This window comes from Pseudorca crassidens, chromosome 13 (genome assembly GCF_039906515.1).
Source record: "Pseudorca crassidens isolate mPseCra1 chromosome 13, mPseCra1.hap1, whole genome shotgun sequence".
NCBI classification, from domain to species: Eukaryota; Metazoa; Chordata; class Mammalia; order Artiodactyla; family Delphinidae; genus Pseudorca; species Pseudorca crassidens.
Window position 1 is genome coordinate 28,863,504 of NC_090308.1, and position 25,399 is coordinate 28,888,902.

At 42.8% G+C, this 25,399-nt stretch overlaps 1 protein-coding gene and 1 long non-coding RNA gene across 4 annotated transcripts in view; one reads left to right on the forward strand and one right to left on the reverse strand.

Annotated features, from left to right (window-relative positions):
• The window catches only part of LOC137204519 (uncharacterized), a 110,706-nt gene that overhangs the window by 26,296 nt on the left and 59,011 nt on the right, over positions 1–25,399 (forward strand). The window lies entirely within an intron of this gene.
• TCF21 (transcription factor 21) lies at positions 11,037–14,085 on the reverse strand. Of its 2 annotated transcripts, XM_067702038.1 has the most exons (3): positions 13,381–14,085; positions 11,510–11,607; positions 11,037–11,372 (listed from the first exon to the last, which is right to left on the reverse strand). In XM_067702038.1, exons 1-2 carry the CDS (start codon positions 13,828–13,830, stop codon positions 11,518–11,520), a joined length of 540 nt encoding a protein of 179 aa, XP_067558139.1. In that variant the 5' UTR covers positions 13,831–14,085; the 3' UTR covers positions 11,037–11,372; positions 11,510–11,517. The 2 variants fall into 2 exon arrangements, with proteins under 2 accessions (XP_067558139.1, XP_067558138.1); XM_067702037.1 differs by having other exon boundaries at positions 11,037–11,607.

The window sequence follows — 25,399 nt, forward strand, 5'->3', positions numbered from 1 at the left end:
TGACAGGCTGAGCTGTCTGCAGCACTAACTTAGAGTGTGGCAGAAGCAGCCAGTATGTCCCAGTAGCCCACCCTTCTGGAAACTGGTACAGCAGGTGCAAGACTGCCCTGCTCTTTCAGGTCCTTGCAGAGAAGAAAGTCTGCAACTACTGGAGAGTAAGACCTAAGCTGGAGATAAGGAAGGTGTCATCTTATCTATTTTCAGTGTGTAACACGGGGTCCTACATACAGTGGGTACTCAGTGATGATGCATGGGATGAAATGAGCTACTGTATATCATCATTCTAAGATGCATTATTTTTCACATTTCTAAAATTGCGATGCGCCTTAACACTGGTCTATTTGTTTGAATTTTCTATATTGTTGGTATTATCCATGCTGGGTTAAATTGCCATGGAAAATGTCTTTTAAAAGATTATACTCTCCCTGGTGGCACAGTGGTTGAGAGTCCGCCTGCCGATGCAGGGGACATGGGTTCGTGCCCCGGTCTGGGAAGATCCCACATGCCGCGGAGCAGCTGGGCCCGTGAGCCATGGCCGCTGAGCCTGCGTGTCCGGAGCCTGTGCTCTGCAACGCGAGAGGCCACAACAGTGAGAGGCCTGCGTACCGCAAAAAAAAAAAAAAAAAAAAAAAATATTATACTGGGCTTCCCTGGTGGTGCAGTGGTTGAGAGTCTGCCTGCTGATGCAGGTGACACGGGTTCGTGCCCTGGTCCGGGAAGATCCCACATGCCGCGGAGTGGCTGGACCTGTGAGTCATGGCCACTGAGCCTGCGCATCCGGAGCTTGTGCTCCGCAACGGGAGAGGCCACAACAGTGAGAGGCCCGCGTACCGCAAAAAAAAAAAAAAAAAAAAAAGGATTATAATGCATCAGAAGAAATTTTATTTTGGTATATAGATATCAATAATAAATATAATTTTGTTATGCATAGCAAGGCATGGAAATAGAGAACTAAAGTATAGGAACAAATGCATTTTTCATTGGAGGAATATCCATAATTCTGTACTTTCTTGCAAAGGCACGTGCAGATGCTTTATAGAGCTTAAGAAAGGAAGTAAACCATAAGTAGATGAACCTGTTACATTTTGTTACTGAGATACATGCAACAGCTTGCCTGTCACATGCTGTATTAGTTTCCTGTGGCTGCTGTAACGAAGGACCACAAACTTGGTGCCTTAGCACAACAGAGACTTACCCTTTCTTGGCTGACAGCCAGAAGTTCAACATCAGGTTCACTAGGTCAAAGTCAAGGTGTATGTATGGCCCCGCTGCCTCCGGAGGTTCTAAGGGAGAATCCATTTCTTGTCTCTTCCAGCCTCTGGTGGTTTCATCCCTCTAATCTCTACCTCTGTCTTCACATGACCTTTTCCTCCTCTGTGTATCTAATCTCCCTCTCCTTTTCTCTTATAAGGACACCACTTGTAATGGCATTTAGGGCCCACAAATAATCAAGGATAATCTCTCCATTTCAACATCCTTAACTTAATTGCATCTGCAAAGACTTCTTTCCAATTATGATAATATTTACAGTTTTCAGGGATTAGGATCTGATGTCTTTGAGGCCACCATTCATCCTCTTATACATGTCAAGTAATGAAACTAGTGTCAGAAGAACCTCCAAATTTCTAAGAATAGGTAAAAGACAGGTGGGTATGATTAACTTTTTTTTTTTTTTTTCGGTACGTGGGCCTCTCACTGCTGTGGCCTCTCCCGTTGCGGAGCACAGGCTCCGGACGCTCAGGCTCAGCGACCATGGCTCACAGGCCCAGCCGCTCCGCAGCATGCGGGACCCTCCCAAACTGGGGCACGAACCCTCGTCGCCTGCATCGGCAGGCGGACTCTCAACCACTGCGTCACCAGGGAAGCCCGGTATGATTAACTTTTGTTGGTATTTTCTTTATCCTCCCTTCTGACAAAATCAAGAAAGGGTAAGCACTGAAATTTGCAGAATGTGTATCAGTGGCTTGGAAGAAAATCACAGTAATTATAGAGGAAAAATCTTCTAAGAAATATTCTTTGTAACCCAGAGGACAAAATTGGTGGTACAGCACTAGATATTGACAATTCAAAGTGGGAGATAATTCAGAAAGGCTAGACTCTGAATAGAAGAAGTTTTAGGAAAACCTTAATGTGGCAGATTAATTATAAAAGTGGTCCCAAATCTCACCCTTCTCTGTATCCATGCTCTATGCGATGTGACTGCAGCTTTTCCCATCAAGAAGTAGCACCTATTTCCCCACCTCTTGAACCTAGGATGCTCTGTGACTGGCATTAGCCAATACAACGCAGTCAAAGTGACACTAGCAAGTTTTGAACCGAAGTCCAAGAAGCTTGTGAGTTTCTCTTCCCTCCGCAGTCACCATGAAAGAAAGTACATGTGGGCCTATTGGATGATGAGAGACACGTGGCTCTGTCACCCTCATCACCTCAGCCAGTAGCCAGCCTGCCATCAGACATGTGAGTGAGGCTATCCTTGACCAGTTAGCTCTCAGACAAATTGCCCCCCAACCACAGATATATGAGCAAGCTGAGTGAGAACAGCATAGCCCTGTCCAGATCAGCAGAACTGCACAGCTGACTTGTAGACGCATGAACAATAACAAATGCTTACAGCATTAAGCCATTGGGTTCTGGGGTAGTTTATTACATGACAAAAACTGATACGTAATGGGTGGAAAATCACTAGATTTTAATGATGGAGTAAATGAATAATTCAGAATGAATTGCACTCTGACTACAAAACAGGTTTTTGGACTATTTTAACTAACTTATTTTGCTTATAGTTTCCTTTTTTGTATCTTTAACAGTGGTAGAGGATAAAAAATATTAGTAAGTCTAAAAGAGTTTTTTAAATGAGTATAAAACAAAAATTCTGATTGAAAAAAGCATCATGTCCTGCCCTTCTTGTAAGGATTTCTTTCTTTTATAGGGCTATCCTATAACCCATCCTTAATTTCTTTTATCCTGGGGAGTCTCCTATTTTCAAGGCAGGAGACCATTTCAGTTTAATTAAGTAGAAAAATTCTATACTCAGCTTTCTGCCACTAATCCACCATATATCTTCTGGTGATTTACTTCCCCTCTCTGTGTTTCAGCTGCTTTACATGAAAAGTAAGGATGATAATACCTTCTAGTTAGGGTTGTTTTGAAGATGAAATATGATTGTTCACATGCATGGTCTCTGTGTAATGCAGATGGATGAAAAAAATTAATAAAGCTGAATCTATACGAGTTAGCATTTTCCTAAATATGCCCAGTAATAGCACTGGCATACCAGTGGTGATTTTCTCAATAAAATTATTCTATTCCATAAAGTAGATCATTTGGTTATATGTATATATGTTTTCTTGATGTTGGTATCTCTACCCTTTCCCCCCATTACAAATACAACATGACCTTTTTCCAAACACATGTTTCTCACCATTGGTGTAGCAGAATAAAACCAGGTGGCCCATATGCAGACACCTCAACCCTGATTGCATTAGATTACATTTGTAGCAAACAGATTTGGGATTCCTGTCTCACCCAGAGCCTACATCTCAAAAGAATCTGCCCCAGCCATCAGGCAACCTGTCCATCCATCCCCAGCCAACCAGAGCTGACAGGACAAGAGGCGCACAACTGACCTGGGGAATTTAATCAGAGCCTCTTAGAACGAGTCTATAGTAGTCCATATGCATATTCCTTATCTTAAGAATTCAAATTAAGAGGTGCTGAGACTAAAATTTTGGATAGTAGAGCCTACAACTGCATGTTCTTATAGAATTGGGGCCATAGAAACCTAACAAACAAGTTCCATCTGAAATAAAAAGTGCAGGAGAAGTAGAAAGTAAGTCAGCACAGAAAATCAGAAGAGGAAATGCAGAAGACTGGCAGAGAAAGCAGAGATAAGAGCCCAGAGAGCTCCAGAGAGAGAGGAAGGGAGTTGTACTCTTGACTTTCAGTTTCCCAATAGATTTTCCCCTACTGTTTATTTTTTGCCTGGAGATGTCAGCCAGAGTCCTTGTACTATCTTTACAATGCCTCATTCCCCTTTTTATTTGAGCCAGTTTGAAGGGATTTTTGTTGCATGTAACCAAATGACCCCTGTTGGTTTAAAAAATTCTCCTGGGTTTAGAGATGTCTTGGGTTTCTTTTTAGTCCTTGGTGGGGAGAGAAAGAATGCTTGTTAAGAAAAAAAAAAAAAGTTGAAGGAGCTATTGAGTGGGTGACAGATGCCTGAAAGTGAGAGATTAGAGGGCAGCAGAAGAAGATGGTATTCACATAAAGTGCAAAAGAAGAACAAAAACTTTCTATTAAGATTCATTAGTGAATAATTCCAGGAACCAAGCAGAAAAGTTTAGAGGTGACTGGTCCCCAGGGATAGTGAGAATACTGAAGGGAGACATGCATTGTTTTGAAAGACACAGTACTTACTGTAGACATTTTCCTGGGATTTAGTGCTAAAAGGAGAATCCGCATGTGGTGAGGACTAATGTTTCAGGTTAATTCCCCATCAACAGAATTGATGGTGAGTTTTTTCATTATAGATTTATTTTTAGTTTTAGAATACGTGTCCATTACCAAATTCTAAAATTAAAATTAGATGATATATTTAAACCACCTTTGGTAATAGCAATGCAATATGAACTTAACTAGAAAACAGAGGTATCTCTAAGAAGCCTATTATTAAGCTTTATACATTCAGTCCTCTTCAAGCACTTACCACATGCCTGTCACTCTGCTAGGGGCTGGGAAACAAAAGTGGATCAGTCAGACATGGTCCCTGCCCTCATGAAGCTAGTGAGGATAAGTACAAACTAAGTAAAGAAACAGAGAAATGAAAGAAAATAATGATTACCTGTTATTGATAATGTTATAAATGTTGAAATACAGAGTTAGGAACCGGGGACTTCCCTGATGATCCAGTTAAGACTCCACACTCCCAATGCAGGGGGCATGGCTTCGATCCCTGGTCAGGGTCATGGGGGAAATTAGGATCAGGATCCACTGTGGACAAGGTGGTGAGGTCTGTTTTGATCACATTCAAGATGACCTGAAGCAACTGGGTTCTCCTGAGAATTTAATAATTCTATATAATAATTATTCTACTCAATAATTACTACTGGGTAGATAACTATTTAGGGGAGATGCATATCATTCTTTCAGGCACTTTTATAACTTAATGACCAGAAGAAGAAGAGAGGAAAGGAAGAAAACCAATATTAATTAGTGCCCATGATGTACCAGACATCGCCCACATACATTATCTTACCAAAGCAATCATTACCTTTTTTAAAATAATTTTTAAAATTGAAGTATAGCTGATGTACAATATTATGTAAATTTCAGGTGTACAATATAGTGCTTCACAGTTTTAAAGGTTATACTCTGTCTATAGCTATTATAAAATATTGGCTATATTCACCATGTTGTACAATGTACCCTTGTAGCTTATTTTCTACCTAATAGTTTGTACCTCTTAATCTCCTACCCCTATATTGCCCCTCTTCTCCTCCCTTTCCCCACTGGTAACCACTAGTTTGTTCTTTATATCTGTGAGTCTGCTTCTTTTATGTTATATTCACTAGTCTGTTGTATTTTTTAGATTACACATATAAGTGATATCATACAGTATTTGTCTTTCTCTGACTTATTTCACTTAGCATAATGCCCTCCAAGTCCGTCCATTTTGCTGCAAATGGTAAATTTTCATCCTTTTTATGGCTGACTAGTATTCCATTGTATATGTATACCACATCTTCTTTATCCAGTCATTTGTTGATGGGCACTTAGGTTGCTTCGTATATCTTTGCCTTTTGGGTAGCATTTGCAAAGCAGTCATTATTATACCCATGTTTTCAGATGGAAGAACTTAGGTCCTAAACGGTCAAGTTTCTTACCCAAGAATTCAGTCAAAAGCTTTTTCCGCTATACCCTCCACTAGATGTAGATCTAACCCGCACAAATGGCAACAAATTACTTGCTTATCACCACCTGGATTAATTTTAAAATAAGGATCCTTTCAGTTGTATAGTCTACATTTTATCCTATAAAGTCTCTCAAATTATCTCCACTCTTCAAAGCACCTTTTAAGCTAATGATTCTGACCTAAGGGCCATATAAATTCAAAACTAATAATGTCATCTTCTACTGGGAGGGGAAAGAACAGACTTCATCTGAGTGTCAGGGGCAAGGGCAATTCAAACAACCCATCCCCAGCTGATGCCATCTGGTCCCAAGATGTCTGCTTGCTTTATTCTTTTCTCAAATATACACCCAGATTTCAACTAAGAGGTTCCGTTTCTTTCTGTTTTTTTTTTCAGAAATTTTATTTTTTAAATATTTTATTTATTTATTTATTTATTTATTTTGGCTGCACCATCTTCACTGTAGCACGCGGGATCTTTTAGCTGCCGCATGTGGACTCTTAGTTGTGCCGTGCATGTGGGATCTAGTTCACTGAGCAGGGATCCAACCCCGGCCCCCTGCACTGGGAGCCCGGAGTCTTACCCACTGGACCACCAGGGACGTCCCGGTTTGTTTCAATTTAACCATGGCAACAGCCCCACTCTCAGTTTCTTTGCTCCACCTGCCTTGTATCCTAACTTCTTCCTTCACCATAGCCTCAGAGAGTTAATGATTCACTGGCAGTTCAACATGTATTGAGGTGTCGGGCGCTAAGCTGGATGCTGGGTACAATAGATGAGATGACGTCGCCTCGAGGAGTCTGGTCTCATAACTCGAAGACATTCTCAACTGTTCTCTCTGCCCTTTCCACCCCTTTCTCCTCCCTCTGCCCTGGGAAGGGATCTGTAGCCTAGTCCTTGGGGTGGTTAATATTCCCATGAACGGGCTGGAGGTGGACCAGCTGAGCCTGCCAGATAGAAAGATCAAAGGCGCCCGGAACCCCGACGCCTGGAGGAAGCCAGCCTGGCTCTCAAGAATGCCACTGGCACCGTGCGAGTTTCCTAGGGCATCGCCAGAATTTGGAGAAAAGGATGCAAAGCTAAGAAAGGAAGTTCCTCTCGCCAGCTGGCTGGAGTCTGCGCCTTTCCTTGTTGGCTGAGCAGGGTCATTACCCTAGAAGCTTCCCTGGGCGGTGTCTTTGCGCTGGACCAGTCCGCATTGGCACACGCACCCGGCTGTCTCGGAGGCGGCTCCCGGAAAGGGATGCGGACCCAGGAGGCAGTGTAGGCTGGGGCTCGAAATCGGATTCTCCATCCTTCTCCTCCCGCCCACTTCCAGAAACTTGTCTCCCGGGTAGAAAAGCCTCAGAGGAGCCGTTCCCTACTCCGCCTCTTGGCTCGGGGCCCTTTCCTGCCCGAGAGCCCCACCCGGCGCTTGCCACGTTCTCCCTACCAGCTCGAGACCCTGCACCTCAACCCCAGGCTGACTTCCCACCAGCCGGAAGCACAGGGCCCCAGCCCAGAGCAAACCCTCATACTCCCCCTGGAGTGAAGGGGAAAGCCTTGCTGACCTGGATTGGACCGCGGGGACCCTCTGCGCAACCGAGAAGTTGTAGAGGGCATGAGTCCCGCGCGCTCGGATTTCTCTCCCCCTTAGGGGTCGCAACGGAGCCAACAGCAGCCGGGCCCTAATCCATCCAGGCCTTTAATCCATCACCTGAAATCTCTTTGAGAGCTCAAGATGGACGCGCGCACACATCCATACACCAGGGTTGCACAAATCTTTTATTAATATTTTCTGAGGACGAGTGGTTTGATGTCTTGATCGGCATTTAAGCGTTAAGAATACACTGCATGCCACCGTGGAGCAAGTAGAAATGTAAATGAAACTGGAGCCCAGAACATGCAGCCTCTTAAGAAAAAGTAATTCCCAAATATTTTCTTTCTCTCCGCTTCAACGTCTTTTGTTTCTTTAATGAGACAGATCCCCAAACAATGATTCTGAGTGTGGTTTCCTGACCAGTAGCCTCAGCATCTTTTGGGAACTTGTTAGAAGTAGAAATTCTGGGGCCTCACCTCCACCTCACACCTCTGGAATCTGGAACTCAATGGATGGAGCCCAACATTCTACTTCCAGGAGCTGTCCAGGTGATTCCCATACACGCCCAGGAATCACTGGCTCAGAAGCCTCCCTGGGCAGTGTTTCCCACTGATCACTAAATATAACTAGCAGGTACCAACTTTGTTTACTACTTATCTGTTTAGAAAGAAGTCTGAAGTGACAGTGGGGAAGCACAGTGAGTTGCCTATAAGAAGTCATAGAAGCAATCAGAAGTGGGGGGGGGGGGGAGAGAGAGAGAGAGAGGGAGAAAAGGGAGGAGAAGGGACTTCCCCAGCTTCAGTCCACTTTCAGTGTCTGTCTCCTCCTCCTGAGAACTCGCAGACATGCTTATTTGAAACATGTCATTTTCCTTCCAGGCTTCTACAACCTGCTTTGGTTGTTCTCCTTCTAGACTATCTTAGAAAGCACCTTCTAAGATATTTTTTATAACTGAGAGGTCACACCTCCCTCACCCCTAACTATCTGGCTTGTGGTAAAGGGGGTCCCCCACTCCTTCCGATACCACTTGCCTCCTTTAAAATCGAGACATGCCAAGGACCTGTGCTGGCACGGTAGGCTCAAAGTCACATCCCGCTGGGACAGGCTTGAGAAGAGCATCAGACATTGGGACGTAGGGCATGGTGGGTGCAGGAGGACTGACGACCTGGCAGAAGAGAAGGGTCCATGGGAAGGAGAGATGTTTAGACTGTGGATGTGTGTGTGGAGGGGGGTGGTCCTGCGCCAGGGCTAGTGGTAGCCACAACCCTGTCATTCCCACCATGTTGCTTGCTCCTTTCCGTGGACAACCTTTGGGTCCCCTAGTGTGCCCAGGCTCAAAGGCTGAGACCCCTGTGCTCAGGGTTTCCAGACAGCCAGGCACCAGTGTAGCCCGTATATTTGCTGGTCCCACTCCCTATCTTTGTTCTCTGAATTTTTCTGGACTCTGGATTTCTAGGAAATCGTCACATTGGTATAAAGCTCTGGACAAAATGGGAGAACATCGAGGAGGGGTAAAGGGGTGTGTGTGTGTGTGTGTGAGAGAGAGAGAGAGAGAGAGAGAGAGAGAGAGAGGGAAGTTGTAACCTTCAACATTGCATTGGAGGGGTGTGTTGGTTCCTGCAATAAAAAGACCCTAGCTTGTGCATGCTCTCGAGCTTCCTGCCTGAGTACTTTCAGGTCTGGTCGGGTCTAGTATAGGCAGCTCACCGCCAGCCACTGAGTACAAGTGACCCATATGTGCACGGATCTTTTCCATTACAAAGCTGTTGCAAAACTATAACTTCATGTGAGCACCACTAAGTCTTTGTGAGGTGAAAGAGGAAATGTATGAGTACGATTATTATTATCATTATAATCACGTTTATCCCCACTTTTGGAGATGAGAGAACTGAGAATCCAAACACTTTGAGGAAAGAACTGGACGCAAAACTAGGGCTTAACTTGCATGTCCCGCGTGCACAGCTTCCGGCCTTGCGCTGAAAGCACAGACTGCAAGTTGTCGGTGGGAGGCATGAGGACTTTTTTAACAAATTGTTTTGCTGTTGGGGGTCGTCAAAGAATGAGCAAGCAGAAATTTCTTCTCTGGGGGCCGCCTGCGTAGAGTGCTCAGAATTTTGAGTATTTATTGTAAAAACGTGAGTGGGAGCTTGGAAAATTTGCTGAACGTGAGACGCAGACAACTGAATCACGTTGGGACGCATCTCTGACTTGAACTGTGGATCCGTGAGGTGAGGGTAGACGGTCCATCGCTCTGGTAGAAGCGAATTTGGGAAAGGTGGAGGTGGCCAGAGCTTAAAATGCTCTCTTGAGGGTCAAGTCCGGGTAGGGGGTTAAGGGGCTGGGAGGGAAGCCTGACACCCTGAGAGGTCCTCCGACGTGCGAATGGCAGGTACGTGGATGAAGAGTCACCCGCGTTCCCAGCGCTTGGAGAATGGAGATGTGGACTTGGTAACGTGGTAACTGTCTCTGGCAGAGAACATCCCTCCTGGCACAGCGGTTCCCCGGGTCAAGAGCATCGCCGGCTCCTTCCCTGCTGTCCAGGCTGAGGGCTCCACCCCCTAAGCGGCCTTTGGTGTTGGTTGAAGGTAAGTGCAAGAGCGGGGGAGCCCTTACTCAAGGTACCTAACTGAGCCGAGAAAAAGGAAAAAAAAAAAAAAATCGAAAAGAAAGAGCAAATGAAGCGGAAGTTTCAAGGCCCTCTGCGAGGAATAACAGTATAAATAACCGAAGACGTCTTGTAAACACTGCGGTCATAACCCCGAACATTAAACAGCCCCGGTGGCATCTGGCGCATCGGCCGCCGCTGGCTCCGCTGGGGCAGAGAGGGAACCCGGTCCCAGGCTCCTCGGACGCGCCTCTCTGTTTATCTCAACTTAATCTTCCCCAACGAGCTGTTCCGTAGCCTGGAAGATGTTTAAATTAAAACCCAATCCACCGGAAGTCGTGGAGAGGAGCTGAACGCGCTGGCTAATGTAACCGAAAGGCAGGCATGCGCGTTGTTATAAGTAATCATCAATTATTAATAAGAAATATAAAATACACGTTGCAGCCCTTTGAAAATCGTAAAACACATTCCAAAGGTATGGCATTTATGTTCTTCATCGCTCCCAGTACTTCTTCACTGTTTTGCAGCTATGGGTTGCTTGGGTTCACGCACGCGCCTGGAAAGTTATAGAATGTGGAGTTTACCTTCCTGCTCGTGTTAGCAATTAAACTGTGGAATAACTGAAAATCAGATTTTTCTTTTCTGGTGTGTTTTTCTCTTGAATCGTGTAACTGTTAATAACTTTAATCCTTCCCTTTCTTTGTTTACAGTTACATTATTTCTAGTTGTCTGAAAAGTAACGTGCAAACTTGAGGGACTAGTTTCTTTTTGAGGTTTCAGTGCAAAATATGATCTGCACCTTCACAGTGGAAATCGTATTTAATCATTGACTATCTCTAGAAGTTTGGATTGAGATTCAAAAGAACCACTTTTATTTTATAGCTCCCCCATAGTTCCCCATCTTTCTATTCCAAATATATATTTTAAAAAATCACACCAAATGTCAGGGCTTTTAGCAATATAAAGAAAGATTTATTTTTGAAAGTAACAAAACTTGTTTGAAAAAAATATATATCTTTAAGTGAATTACTTTATAAATGTGACTGTCAAAGTCAGCTATTCTATGATCTACATTTTACAACATATTGTACAAAAGATACACATTGATAGGCTCTTATTATCTATTTATATATTTATAATTACATATTGCACTTGGACCAGCAAGGCTCGCAGAGTCATTCACGGTAGAAGTTAATAAAGTTAAATAGATGGGAATCGTTGTAAGTACAATTGATGTCCTCTGGTTTGGAAACGAATCTCCTCGTCGCTGTAAAGTGTTCTCGAGGGGTGGGAAAGGGAGAGGAGAGTTGCAAGGGGGAAGAAGAGACAGAGAGCAGGGAGGGCAAGGGTCGCCTTCCCGGGGCCCGCTCCCCCCCACCCCCCCGCCCCGGGAGCGCGCCTTTCCCAGACTCGCACCTCCAAGGTCAGGACGCCGTGGTTCCACATAAGCGGCTTGCGGTCACCACTTCTTTCAGGTCACTCTCGGGTTTCCCGGCCACCATAAAGGGCCACGTCTGCAGGAGAGAAGAGGGTGGAGGAGGTAAGTGGCCATGGAGGAGGGGTGGGATGAGGCGGGAGCCCGAGACCAAAGGAAAGGGCGCCCAAAGGAAAGGGCGCGGTGGGGGGCAGGCAGTGAGTTGGAGAGGCCCGTTATCTCTGCAGTTTTCCCGGTGACCTAGTGCGCCCTGTGGCTCGGTAAAGCAGAAAGCGGCGTTGGCGCCAAGCCACAGCTCGAGGTGGTAGAGCAAAGAGGGGCTCGCCCTGGGTTTGAAGTGAAACCCAAGAGAGGAGACCCTTGGAAAGCCCAAAGTGGCTCCTGCCCTGCCACAGCCCGGAGGCAGATGCTAGGGTGAACGGAGCAGGGAAGCCGAGAAGGACCTCGCGCCACTGGGCGCCGGGTTCAAGGTGAAGCGCCCTGCTGGCCCTCTTCTGACGTGCTGGTCAGGCTTCCCAGCCCTCTCTTTTCACCCCTATGGATTTCCCTACTTCTATCTTTAGTTTCCTCCATCACAAACGCCGGTTTTAACCACAGTTTCTAAATTAATCGCCAGCTCTTAAAAACAAATAATGTTAATAAAAGAATATAGCCGTGTGTTTTCACATTGTGTTCCTACTGGGCTGAGCAAGCATAGCTTTCTCTTCCCTTCCCCGTTCTGTGTATAATAAAGCTCCCTTAAGTTTCTTATTCAAAGATGAAGGCAGCAGCAGTTGTAAATGAAGGCACTGCTTTCATTTTCGTTCCAGACTTTAAAAAGCTGTTTCCTCATTCAAAAACCCTGACTTTTAATTAGAAGGAAAAATATTTTTCACAGCAAAATGTGGTTTTGCATCCCCCCCCCCAATTCCTGAAACCAATTCAGAGAGAAGACAATTCAAACCTTCAAACCTCTCTCTCTAGTGCCCACCGATAAGAAGACTTTTAAGAGGAAAACCTCTCCTTCTTATCATATATAAACAGAGGTGGTAGTTCGTTTTTGTTTTTCTTTAGCCCCTGGAAGGTTTAAAATTAAATCAAACGAAAAAGGAATTAAAATATAGTTCTTAAACAGTAAAATGCGGTTGAGAAAAATATTAGACTCAATGAGCATTATTCTTTAAGATAAAAAGTATCATGTTCTTAAACTTGAAGGAGAGTGACCTATTTTAATATTATTTATTACACTAATACTCGTGATAATGTTCTGATTATGCTGGTATTTGCTAGAAATTCTGGGATTCGAGAATGTTAATCCATCTGTAGGAGAAGTGCAGAATATTTAAACAGTTGGGGACTTATGTGACAATTATGGGGGGGCATGATGTGTCCATATGTAAAGGTTCTACATATCCTTGGGAAAGAAACAGAGTTGGCTGTTCTTATTTACAGGAATTAGAGGGGGCGGGGAATCAAGTTCTACTCTTCAGCTGAAAGAATAAAAGTATTACTAAAATGCCGCCTCAGCGCGCAGCATCTTGTCCGTGTTCGCTGTCCCGCACCGGCCCTGAAGGCGCTGGCGCGAGTGCGGCGGGATCCCTCCTCTTTGCCAGCTCGATACGCCTGCAAACTCCTAATTGGGCTGCCACGTCAAATACTCGCATAAATCAACGCATTCCCGCGGCTTGGAAAGCAGAGAGTGAGGGCCGTGTGGGGATCGCCTGCACCGGTTCCCTAGAGACGCTGGCTGGCGGTGACTAAGATGCGCGGCTCCCAGGCTGGCGCGCACCCTCTCACCGGGGACCCAGTGCAGCCGCGCTGGGTCGCCCCCGCCCCCCTCCCCGGGACGCCGCCGCCGCACCGGAGAACTTACCAGGTTGACCGGGTGAATATAACCGTTCTCGTACTTGTCGTTGGCCAGGATCTGCCTCAAGTGGGCGATGTAGCTGGACGCCAGCCTAAGCGTGTCCAGCTTGGAGAGCTTGGTGTCCGGGGGCACCCAGGGCAGCGTGGTCTTGAGCCTGGAGAAGGCCTTGCTCAGCACCCGCATCCGGGCCCGCTCGCGCGCGTTGGCCGCATTGCGCTGGACCTGCTTCCCTTCCTGGCTGACCCCGCTCAAGGGGCTCTTCTTGGTGGGAGCCTTCCTCCTCTTGCCCAGGCCGCCGCGGCCCTTCTGGGGAGAGCCGGTCTCGCAGTTGGAGCTCTCCTCGGTGCTCTCGTTGGAAGTCACAAACTCCTTGTTCGAGTCCATTTTCAGCCCGTCGCAGTCCAGCATCTCCACCTCTTGAAGGTCGTCCACATCGCTGAGGGAGCCGGTGGACATGTTTGGGGGAGAGGATGAGAGAGACAGGGAAAGGAGAGAGGAGAAAGGGAAGAGAGGAGAGAGACCCCGAAACCAATGGACCCCCCGAACGTGGAGTGTGGGGCAGCCACCTCGGCTTGGGAGCCGGGAGTTGCGGGTCTGGTTGGGTCTCACACCCCTTTCCCCTTCGCAGTCTTGAGAAGGAGCCGCGAGGGCTTCTGCGGGCAGGAAGCCGACGCTGTTTCCCCACCCCCGGAGTCGTGGCCGTAGAGGAGTGTGAGAGAGCGCTGAGGAATTTGGTGGACACTAGGAATTTATCTGGGGAATAGAGGCGGATCCTTGCAGCCCAGGGGAGGGGCCTGCGAGGCCCCAGCAACTCTCTTAGACCCCTTTCACAACCGGAGGGAAACTCACGCACAGCCCCTGATTTCCAGCTTGCAATGTGGATAAACTCCATTGCAGGATGCAAATACCAGTCACCTTCTCCCACTCTTGGCCGGTCTGGGGAGGAGCGGGCCCTACTGAAGCTCCTTCTCCGGGGGGGCCCATCTCCTAAGGCCCGCTTTCCTTCTTAACAGGTCATAGCTGCCTGAAACTGAGCACTTTAGGAAACCGACCACATCCTTTTGCTGTTTCTGGGCCTTCCACCCACAAATCTCACTAGCATCCTCTGGCTCCCCGCTTCCCCCCAGAAAACACCAATTAAAATGCAGGCAGGGATCAACCACCTCCTGCCAACACCCTATAAGACTCTGTGGCTTTTCCAAGATATCTTCACACCTTAACTCTGGTGAATTAAGACAATAAGTGCTTTCTAGGATCATTAGGGTGATGACAGAGAAAGTACCAAAAAATCTATCTACACCTGGTCACTTTAAAGATATCAAGGAACTGCCGGTGTGTACATGAACAGACATGACCATTGCACACCCACACACAACCACACACAGTTTAGGGGGAGTGGAGGAAATGAGATAGAGTAATACTGGTGTGTGGAAAACATTTTGTTAGTCGATAATCTTTTCTTAATGAAACTAAAACCTATAACCTTTTCTTAATGAAATTAAAACTTCCTCCTAAATTTCTTTCTAGAAATGCAGTTAATATTGTCTTAAGAATGTTAGTTGCTCTCAGACATCACCTTGTCCAGGACTTCTGGTTTCCTCCCTCCCAGTGCTGCCTGCTGCCTTCGCCTTCTCCTTACATCCTCTTGGCTACCACGGTTCTGCATGTAAAGCTGACATTACAAAACGTTAAGCAAAATGTCCTGTTCAGAAGGTTCTTTTTTCCATCTCTAACTCCAGCCCCGACCATCTTTCCTGGAGAAGAAGAAAATCTGGGGAGTAAGTAGAAAAGCAAAGGGAACCAGAAACCAAGGGATTGAATGACATCGATGAAATGAAATCAGAGAGACAGAATGCATGAATATTTCTTACTAGTTCTCCAGGTTTTATTTCCTTGCAATTAAGCATTGACAATGAGGGGCTAGAGCAAAATGCAAGAGCGGATTCTGAGCTTTTGGCTCGGAATCTGCACCCCTCTCCTACGTTAAGATACCATATCTCTAATCCTGGGCTCAGCTGGGAATTCACTAACCTCTAACATTTTGTTTTGTTAGCAGGGTCTTGTTTGCTTTCCCCCTATGCTGTAAACTAAACAGATTGTCAGCAAATCAGTCTTTATTAATGAATTAGTGAGACCCCTCCCCGCCCCCATAATATCTTTGCCCAGGATCCAAAATTTGTTAATCACCGGTGTAGAGATTTATGGGCTCTCTTATTTTCTGTTGTTTGTGCAGGTGGAGATTTAAATGACCATATCCACTACCAAGATTTATTGCGAGAGTGATTGATGTTATAAACCAGGAAAAGGACTCTTCACACAGCAGGGATGATAGAAATATCAAGTTGAAGTTGCCTTTGTCCTCATGCACAAATGACCCAGCACTACAACACAGAAAGTATAATAATTTAATCTGAGATTCAAGACAGCATTAAGGGAACACCCAACAGTCCTGTTAAATATTTCCCCTCTGATTCCCAAATTAGTTTTCTTTGATTTTCCCTCCCTTTTCTCAGTCTTGGTAAGACATGAAAGTTTAAGTTATTTTTAGACTAAAAGAGCTATGTGAAAGTGGGCATTGGCCAATACTTTGTGAAACGTGTGTGTGTGTGTGTGTGTGTGTGTGTGTAGCTACTGAGATATCTGTGGAATAACCACAGGTAATTTATTTATTTGGGCTCTGGAATGGGATGATAATTAAGAATCAGAACTATGGCCTTACCACATGCCAGGCTAGTAAGCTAGGAAGATTTTGCTTAGAGTACTTTTCTTACTGGAGGGAGAAGGTCTGATTTTCTGCTACCCTTCAGTTGGTAAGCTGCTGAGACTGTTTGGGGGATAGTAACAATCATAGTAATATATACATCCGAATAGATTTCTGCTCTCTGATTTTTCTAAGGTTTGAAACTTAAAAACAGCAATTTCTGGAAAGGAGCAAAACTAGCTTCATGCCACAAGCTGCTTTTTGTGCCTTGCAATGAGTATTATTTTTTAGATAAGTAAGAATTAAGTCCACTTATCCTGCAGTGATACAGTTAGTCTGGGAAGGGCTAGTGGGTTGATAATGAACTTGGGGTATTTGTAAAAACCCTCTAAGCGATAGCTACCTGTTTGGGAGCAAGCTATGAAGAAGGCTGTTATTTAGGTACCTGATGTGCAGTCTTGAAGACAGTAGACTAAGACGAATAATACTTTTTCCTCTTGACATTTTGTGTCTACCCTACTAATAAACACTTAGGGACGGATGGGTGGGGGAAATGACTTATTGTTGGATTCTACTGAGAAAATCAGTTAAGCTGTAACTTAAGCTGTGCCAGATTCTCCCAAAATATAAACTATAATTCTGTGAGAAGAGAAGCATTTTTGAGAAACTGTATTAACTCTTTCAATAACAAGAGAAATCCTTTGAACATTACAGTTTCAAAGAACTAAGTAGAAAACTAGTGGTGTGGGAGCATGAGGTAGTTACTAAAAGTTCTTACCTTACTTTTAAGAGAGAATTTATGCCTCAGCGACATCTGGCCAATTTGTTGCACACTTCCAACAATTTGTTCTGCAAGAAAGGCTATCTTTGAAAGATTTCAATGCTAAGGAAGATTTATCTCCAAAAGTAGTGAAATGAAGATTAGGCATGGAATGTATCCTTGAACGTAAATCCTCGTTTATCAACTGATAAATTTTCAGGAAGTTCAAATTTGATTCAGTTGCACTTGGATGGGATAATTTGCTTCCTTTTTTATGAGAAGAAAAACATCAGGGCTTCTTTTGAACTGACTTCATCTACCATCATCACATTCTCTTTCCGGGGGGCAGGGAAGTATGTCTTTAAACTCGAATTTTAGTCCTTTTCTCATACTCCCTACTAGTTGGCCAGGAGGCACACAGGCTGGCAAATTGGCGAAACTGCCAATTCTATCTTTCTTTCTTCACTTTTAATTAACACCTCCAAATGTGTTATTCTCTTTGTTTGATGGTAACCAACACCACTTCAACAATATGCTGACCTTCTATGCAAATTGACACCTCTTTCTCCATTGGACATAATTGCCACTGTATCCTTTGCTGCTAATTGATTATTTTCCATCTTCAGCTTATAAGACTATTGAAATTTGACGGTATTTTGTTAAATTTTAACTTATTTTGTCAGGTGAGCATTATCTCCCCTTACTGATTTCAAATTATAATAATGCTGGCCTGTTATATTTTGGCAGCCAAAGTGAGTACAGCACCAGTGAGTGAGACTGGTGGCTATGTAAGGACATCAGTGATGGTGATGCTATTATCTTTACCTGGCACCGTTTTTAAAAATTTATTTTATTGACATATAGTTGATTTATAATGTTGTGTTAATTTCTGCTGTAAAGCAAAGTGATTCGATTATACATATACCGTATATACATTCTTTTTCATATTCTTTTCCTACGGGGCACCATTTATGATGAGTATTCAGAAGTCCTCTTGGTGTTCACCTTACTGTCCCCCTCCTTTTCATTTAATTCAATGAATTGTAGATCCAGTGCTACAGCACTAAAATTTAAAGCTGGCAGACAGCAACAATAAAGTCCAAAGAAAGACTCATGGTTTTCAGATCCAAGAGTTACCCTTGCATCCCACATGCTCCAAAATGTAACTCTGAAAGCAACAAGGCCTGTGCACGTGAAAGACAGAGTTTACCTTAAGGGGCAAGTGAGCTGAAAGAAACTCAGGCAGATAGTGAGAAGTGAAATTTTTACAAATCGAATTTGATGTCATCCTAAGTCTTCTAACACTAGCATATTTTATTAGACCTGCTCAATATTAGGAGAGAAGAGAGAAGAAACTGAACAACTCTCCTGTCAGGTGCCATGTGAGGTTTTGTGCCTCCGTTCTCCGTTTTTATGTAGAATCTCTCACTGTCAGGTGCCATGTGAGGTTCTGTGCCTCCGTTCTCCCATTTTATGTAGAATCTCTCTTTTCTGTTGTCACCACTAAAGAAAGAGCTGCTATATGAAATAGAAATCTTTTTTTTTAAAGTTATATTTGCAATTTTTGTTGAAGTATAGTTGATTAACAATGTTTCAGGTGTACAGCAAGTATATATCTCTTTTCCAGATTATTTTCCATTACAGGTTATATAAGGTTATTATAGGGCATTACAAGATATTAAATATAGTTCCCGGTGCTATACAGCAGGTCCTTGTTGCTTATTTATTTTATATATAGTAGTGTGTATCTGTTAATTCCAAATTCCCAATTTATCCCTCCCCACCCTTTCCCCTTTGGTAACCATAAGTTTGATTTCTATGTCTGTGAGTCTATGAAATGGAAATCCTAGTAGAAATGTGTGCCAGAGGCTTTCCACCCATAACAATGAAGTTTTAGAAAAACTTGCTTGAGTGATGACTTTTCTGTGTCTTAGTGTAAAGCCTGAGCAAAACCTCCCAAGTTTTCCTAAAAATAATAAATTTTATGGATTATTTGAAAGATGCCTATAAAGCATTTTATGTTAAATATGGCCCATTGATGGCAATAAAACAAAGAGGCCAACTTACTGTCGGGCCCCTTCCTATCAGGTTAGGATAAGGTGGGCAAAAAATAAAATCACAGCTTCTTTCTGGTGATGATCTGCTTGTAATTACGTCCTTGTGGCAGGTGCTTTTAGCCTCAAGGAGCCAAAAATCATGAGTCATAGAGTTTAGATCCTGGGACCATCAAGAAAGTACTTAGAATGTGACTCCTGACCTCATGAGCATAAAATATGTCCAGGTAATGTAGTATTTTAAAATAGAGCTCCAAAGTGATAGACTCTCAGAATTGGAAGGGGCTGAGAATCAAGAAGGCCCCTAAGTGGTCAAGAATTCTGTGCAGGCTCACATAAGTGGTCAGCTACAGTATTGCCACTTGAACCTGTGTCCTGATTTGCCTTGTAATGCTCCTTCCACTAAGCTAGATTGCTTTGAATTGCTTTTCCTGTTTGAATAATAATAAGAAATGGGTGAGAAAACTTATATTCTATCATCCCCTATTTAGTAACAAGAATCTGTAGCAACTGAACCCTGAACTATCCAAAATGAGACAAACTCGAGCCGTCCTGGGGTATAATGCTTTGAACTCTGTCTAAGGGGTTAAAGTAATGTAAGTTCCAAAGTGGCCTTGTTAAAATAAATCTCATTTCTACCATGGGGACCTGATGGGCAGCCCAAGGGCCACTCATTCAATGAACACATCCTCAAATCTGCCCTCTTCTCTCCATCTCCCCTGCTAAACACTGGTTCAAGTCACCAAAGTCTTTTACTAAGATGACTACAAAAGTCTTCTAAATGCTCTTTCTGCTTCCATTCTTGCCTTTCTAAAATCGTCTTCCAACAGAGTGATCCAAGACATTCCCCTTCTTAAAATCCCTCAAAGCTTTCTATTGTGTTTAATACAAAATCCAAATTCCTTATCATGGCTTACATGATTCTGTTTGGCTCACCACCCTCCAATCACACTGGCCATGTCTGTATCTCTCAAAAACACTGTATCATTGCCACCCCAGGATCTTTGTCCTCACTCCTCTCTCTGTTTGGAGGCTCCTCTCCGGCTCTCTGCGTGGTGGAGTCCTTATTTTTCAGGTCTAAGTTCAAGGGTCATCTTCTAGGTAAGAACTTCCTGAGCATCCACTATGAATATTTCTGTCCCATCATCCTATTTTATTTATTGATCATAAATAATAATAGCCAACATTTACTAAATGTTTACCACAAACCAGGCACTGTTGTAAGCACTTTCCAGATTAACTCACTTAGTTCTAGTAGCAACCTTATGAGATAGGAACCTTGGAGGTGATAAAGTGGAGGCACAGAGAGAGTAAGAAATGTGCTTAATTCATGAAGCTGGTGATCCAGTTGGCTCCTGCTGTGTTATAACCCAAATTGGTGGCTTAAGTTAGTGTCATTTCTCTTGGTTCTGTGGTTGCTTGGGCTCAGCTGGCTGGTTCTCACTTGGGGTCTCTCATGCTGTTGCAGTCAGAAGGCAGCTGAGTCAGCTGAAGGCTTGATTAGGCTGAACATCAAAGATGACTTCTTCATTCACACACTGGCATGGGCAGAACAGCTAGGGTTGGTCGGGCCGGGCATCTCTCTCTGTACAGCCTCTCCACATGGCTTCCTCAGCCTGGCAGTCTCAGGCAGTTGATCTTGTTACATGACAGCTGACCCCTTTCTGGGTGAGCATTCCATAAGATCCAGGTGGAAGCTGAAAGTCTTCTATGACCTAACCTTGGAAGACACACAGCATCACTTTGGCCTCATTCTATTGGTCAAAAGTGAGTCATGGAACCTGCTCAGATTCAAGGGGAGGGGTCTATAAAAGAGGAGGTGTGGTTCAGTGTGCATATTTCTGTTTGGGGGGGTCATTCTTGGAGGCTGGCCACTACAGGGGATAAATGGCAAAATCTGGGTTTAAACATGGGCCAATCTGAGTGTAGAGCCTTCACTTTAAACAACTGTTACTGTTTTGAAATTATTGTGTTTATTTGTATTTACTTTGTTCCCCCATCACTGTAATGAAAGTTTTCCTGAGTTCAGGGACTTTATGTGCTTGGCTTAGTTGTGTGCTTAGAGCCTAGAGTAGAGCTAACACATAAGATGTACTTAAAAAGTAGTTGTTGAATGAATGGATGGATGTTCTAGAACATAGCATATGGAAGGCACACTGTAAACTGTAAGATATGCACATTATTTAGAGGACTAAGCACAACTCCAACGTACAGTGGCTCAGACAAGTCACAGATTTACTTCTCTCTTCCTTATAGTGTAGACCTTGGCAGGTGGTCCAGGATGGGTGACTCTACTTCACAAAGATACCCAGGCACCCAGGTTCCTTCTGTCTTGTTACTCTGTAATCCTTTGGGAGCTGGATGACTTCATATACATAGGTAAAGTCAGTTTACCCTCACCAGCCCTCAGGAGGGAGGAAAAAGAGGGTAGAGGGCGAGCAGGTTCTTTATAATAATGGGATCTAGAAGTTATACATATCACTTCTGCTTCCATTCTATTAGCCTCTTTAGTACAAGGAAATTTTGGAAATATAGTCTCTGAATATAAGGGGAATCCATTAGTAGAAACAAGGGGAGCCAATTTATTTTCTGCCAGTGTATTTGTAGCATAAAGGATCAAGTTAACCACAGCTAGAGTAGAATATTTTGTTTGATTCTGATAGAAAAGGCAGATCACAAGTTCTCTATGAAGTTTATAATTTGTTCAAAGTACCAGTGGGCTTCACTTCTTATTTGGAGCTCAGAATTAGTTGAAAAATATTTAACAATCTACCTCTGACTACTCATCTGAGAAAACTCATCAATATGAGCCGTTCCAGCAAATGTTGTCGTTAACTTACTCCCAGTAAAATAACTTTTTAAAGTTACTGCTTTTGAGAAATGGCCAGAAAAAATGTGCAGGTTGTTAAGGCTGTTTACTACCTACTATTGGCCCTAACTGAAACCCTGTAAATTGCTTGTTTAATTTCTATCAATCTGATCACGCAGCAGGTAAATTTATAAGGGGTTAGAGCAAGTGGAAAGCTTCTTAAAATTTTTTTACTTTTCTGACATATTTTTAAGGTTTGCTAATAGTTTATCATCTTAGTCAGCAAAATACCATAGACTGGGTGGCGTAAACAACAAACATTTATTTTCTCACTGTTCTGGACGCTGGAAGTCAGCGATCCTGGTACCAGACTGGTTGGTTTCTGGCGAGAACTCTCTTCCTGGCTTGCAAGTGGCCACCTTCTTGCCGTGTCCTCACATGGTTTTCCTTCTGAGTACTTTTGAGGAGGGAGAGAAAGAGAGTGGTCTCTCTCTCTTCCTTTTCTTATAAGTCCAGCGATGCTGTTGGACCCCACCTTTACGACCTCACCTAACCTTAATTAACTCCTAAAAGCCCTATCTCCAAATACAGTTACAGTTACAAATTTGACATGAATTTGGGGGCAGGGAGGACACAAATCAGCCCATAGCAGTTATCTTTGGAAATTACAACTGGAAAATGGTTTTTCTTATTTATTATTATTTCCAACTTTCAATCTACTCAGGATATGCCTTGGACTCGTCTGTCATTTGAGGGTTTACTGCATCCAATGTTGTTATACCAACCACAATTACAACAATAAGAACAACACACCTCAGGCTTTGTTTGTCTTTGTTTTCTTTTTCTGAGGAATCATTAGGATGAAGAGCTTTAAATCCATGGTCTATGGCAAGAAGGGTCATCTGATACTTATTCTTAAAATTTACAAAGGGCAATCCTCCTAGAGAAAGGAGGACCATTCTTTAGTTAGAAGCTCTAAATCAATTCTAAAGAACCCATTAGTAGAAGAATTTAGGAATTCTTCATCCATTGCATTTGAGTATACCACATAGCTCCCACACAGAAACAGACATGGGTTAGATCAATTCAGTACTGAAATTTGCTAAATGTGTTTTTGGGGGTTACTCAATAGACAAAACAAACAGTTGATTGACTGTACTGGGTTTTTTTTAACTGGTCACTGTGACATATTTTAGATAAAGCCAGTATTATTTTCAGCCAGAATTTTAGGCAAATACTAAACTGCCCCTCACATGAATAAGTTCTTTTTTCTTTTAACTCAATTCCAGAACTGACCACAGTGAGACAATCTACCCAGGAAGGGTAGGGTATAACACTTCTCAAATGAATTTGGGCAGAAGAGTGAACTAAATGTTGGATGTATAGTGTAATGCTCACATCCTGTTAAATTATAAAATGTGAATGTTCTTAATAGAATTATGATTTTTGTTCATGTTTTTCTCTTAAGTTATTGTGGCAAGTACGACACTAAGGGACTGGGTCTAAGTTCTGCTTATACAACCAGTTAGTTGTGTGAACTTGGACAAGTCCCTTAATTTAACTTCACTGGGTCTCAGAGTCCTCCTATTTAACCTGATGACAGCAGGGATGGGTCCCATAGTGTTTAGGGTGTATTAATTGAGATGGTACATGTAAAATGACTTAGTTTAGTGCTTAACATATGATAAACACTTATAAATAATGGTTGTTGTTGTGATGGTGGTTGTTGCTATGACAGTTATTTCTATGGCCCTTTTCAATAGTTGCATTCCATTTTTTCCCCCCATTTTCACTTTAGGCTAGGGGTAAGATTATAAAAGATACGACTTTCAACAGTCATAGAACAACAACAAAGAAATCCCTTTTTAACAACTAAGCCCTAAAAACATGTGGGGAGGACAGGAGTAATTTCAATAAAATCTAGAATTCTATTATTTTGGATGAAAAGCAGTTTATGATGGCAATCTCAAAATTAAAACTCTATTCAGTATTAAGCTATAACTACTTTAGTCTTTCCCTTCACTTTCTGGTGATTTAAATGATTGCTTTATTAGCAATCATTCTTTTTTCCCCAAAATTAAATTTAGGAAGTCTAGACCATGGTGGAATAATGATATAGCATGTTTTGCAAAGGCCTCATAGTAGGTCACAGAAATCACCAAGTGTTTGACTCTATAGGTAAAAATCACAACTTTCTTTATCATGAAAGTAACTACACTTTTGATATAAAAGTTGTTGCCAAAGATTAACAGACACAACTATATTTATATATAATAGTTGCAGACACAACTATATTTATTTGGGATACTTATTTTAAAATTGATGCTGCGTTATCATCTGTTTTGACTTTTTTGTGATGGAATTCTATTAATAAATGATTTCCTCTTTGCCTTGGTATAGATCTAATTTTAAATAATTGCTTGAGTTTCTTAGAAAAGAAAATGGACTATTCACAGTGAAGATGATCTGCTGCCTATTCTTTGGCAATTCTATTACAAACTTTGAAAATTAGATCTCAGTAAAAAAAATTTATTCTAACTGAAAGCCAACATGGCCACATCCTATAATCCTGGCCTCAAATTTCATTCTTATTAAGAAAGGCCAACACCTTGAATAGCCCCTGTCTTTTGAATTCATAACTAAAGAATGAACTTAGAGATTTTAAAGCACAAGTCTTGTATTAATTTCCTAGGGCTGCTGTAACAAATTACCACAAATTGGGTGGCTTAAAACAATGAAAATTTACTCTCTCGTAGTTCTCAAGACCAGAAGTCCAAAATCAAGGTGTCCACAGGGTCATGCTTTGTCTGAAGGCTCTAGAGAAGTGTCCTTCATTGCCTCTTCCAGCTTCTGGTGACCCTAGATGTTCCTTGGCTTTCAGTCACATTATTGCAATCTCCATCTTTATCTTTACATGGGCTTCTCTCTGTGTCTCTTTCTGTATTGTTTCCCATCTTTTATAAGCATAGTTTCATAGGATTTAGGGCCCACCCTTATCCAGTATGATCTCATTTCCATCCTTACCTTAATTAACATCTGTAAAGATCTTATATCCAAATAAGGTCACGTTCTGAGATTCTGAGTGGCACATGAATTTTGGGGGGGACACTATTCAACATGTCTCCATTTTTACTTTGTGACTTACACTACATACGACCATGAGCAAAAGTCTCAGGTTGGGTTTCCATGGAGTGAGAGAATTAAAATGGGTTAAAGCACATAGTCACCAGTTTGCATCATGAAGACATTTCAACTTACATTGGATCGTTATACAGATGGAAAATGGTGCCAACCTTTACTTCTGGTGATGGTGGGGAAACCCCCAATCAACAAACCAACCAAACACACACACACAAATGCTTTTTAAAAGGACACTGTGGAATAAAGGTTTTAAACTTTTAGAACAGGAGGAAAAAATCATCATGCCTCTCCAATAATATATATACAAATGATTTCTCATTAAATGGAGACTAGTAACGGAATCATGAAACCTCTATTTTAATGTTACTCAAACACATACTTTTTAATTTTTATTTTCATATATGTATTCATATTTATATACATTTTAAGTCTTACAGAAGATCGAGTCTTAAAAAATCATCTAAGAACTGAACCAATTATTGAATGTATTGTTCATCATTTTGCCTTTAATAGGAGAAATTTTAAAAAATTATCGTCTACTGTAATGTTAAGAAAAGCAT

What these genes read in the sequence shown, in the direction of transcription:
- TCF21 (XM_067702038.1), bottom strand. Translation starts at nt 13,830, where the DNA reads ATGTCCACCGGCTCCCTCAGCGATGTGGACGACCTTCAAGAGGTGGAG. An exon ending in ATATTCACCCGGTCAACCTG is followed by an intron (nt 11,608 to 13,380) that starts GTAAGTTCTCCG and finishes TCTCTCCTGCAG; the next exon opens with ACGTGGCCCTTTATGGTGGC.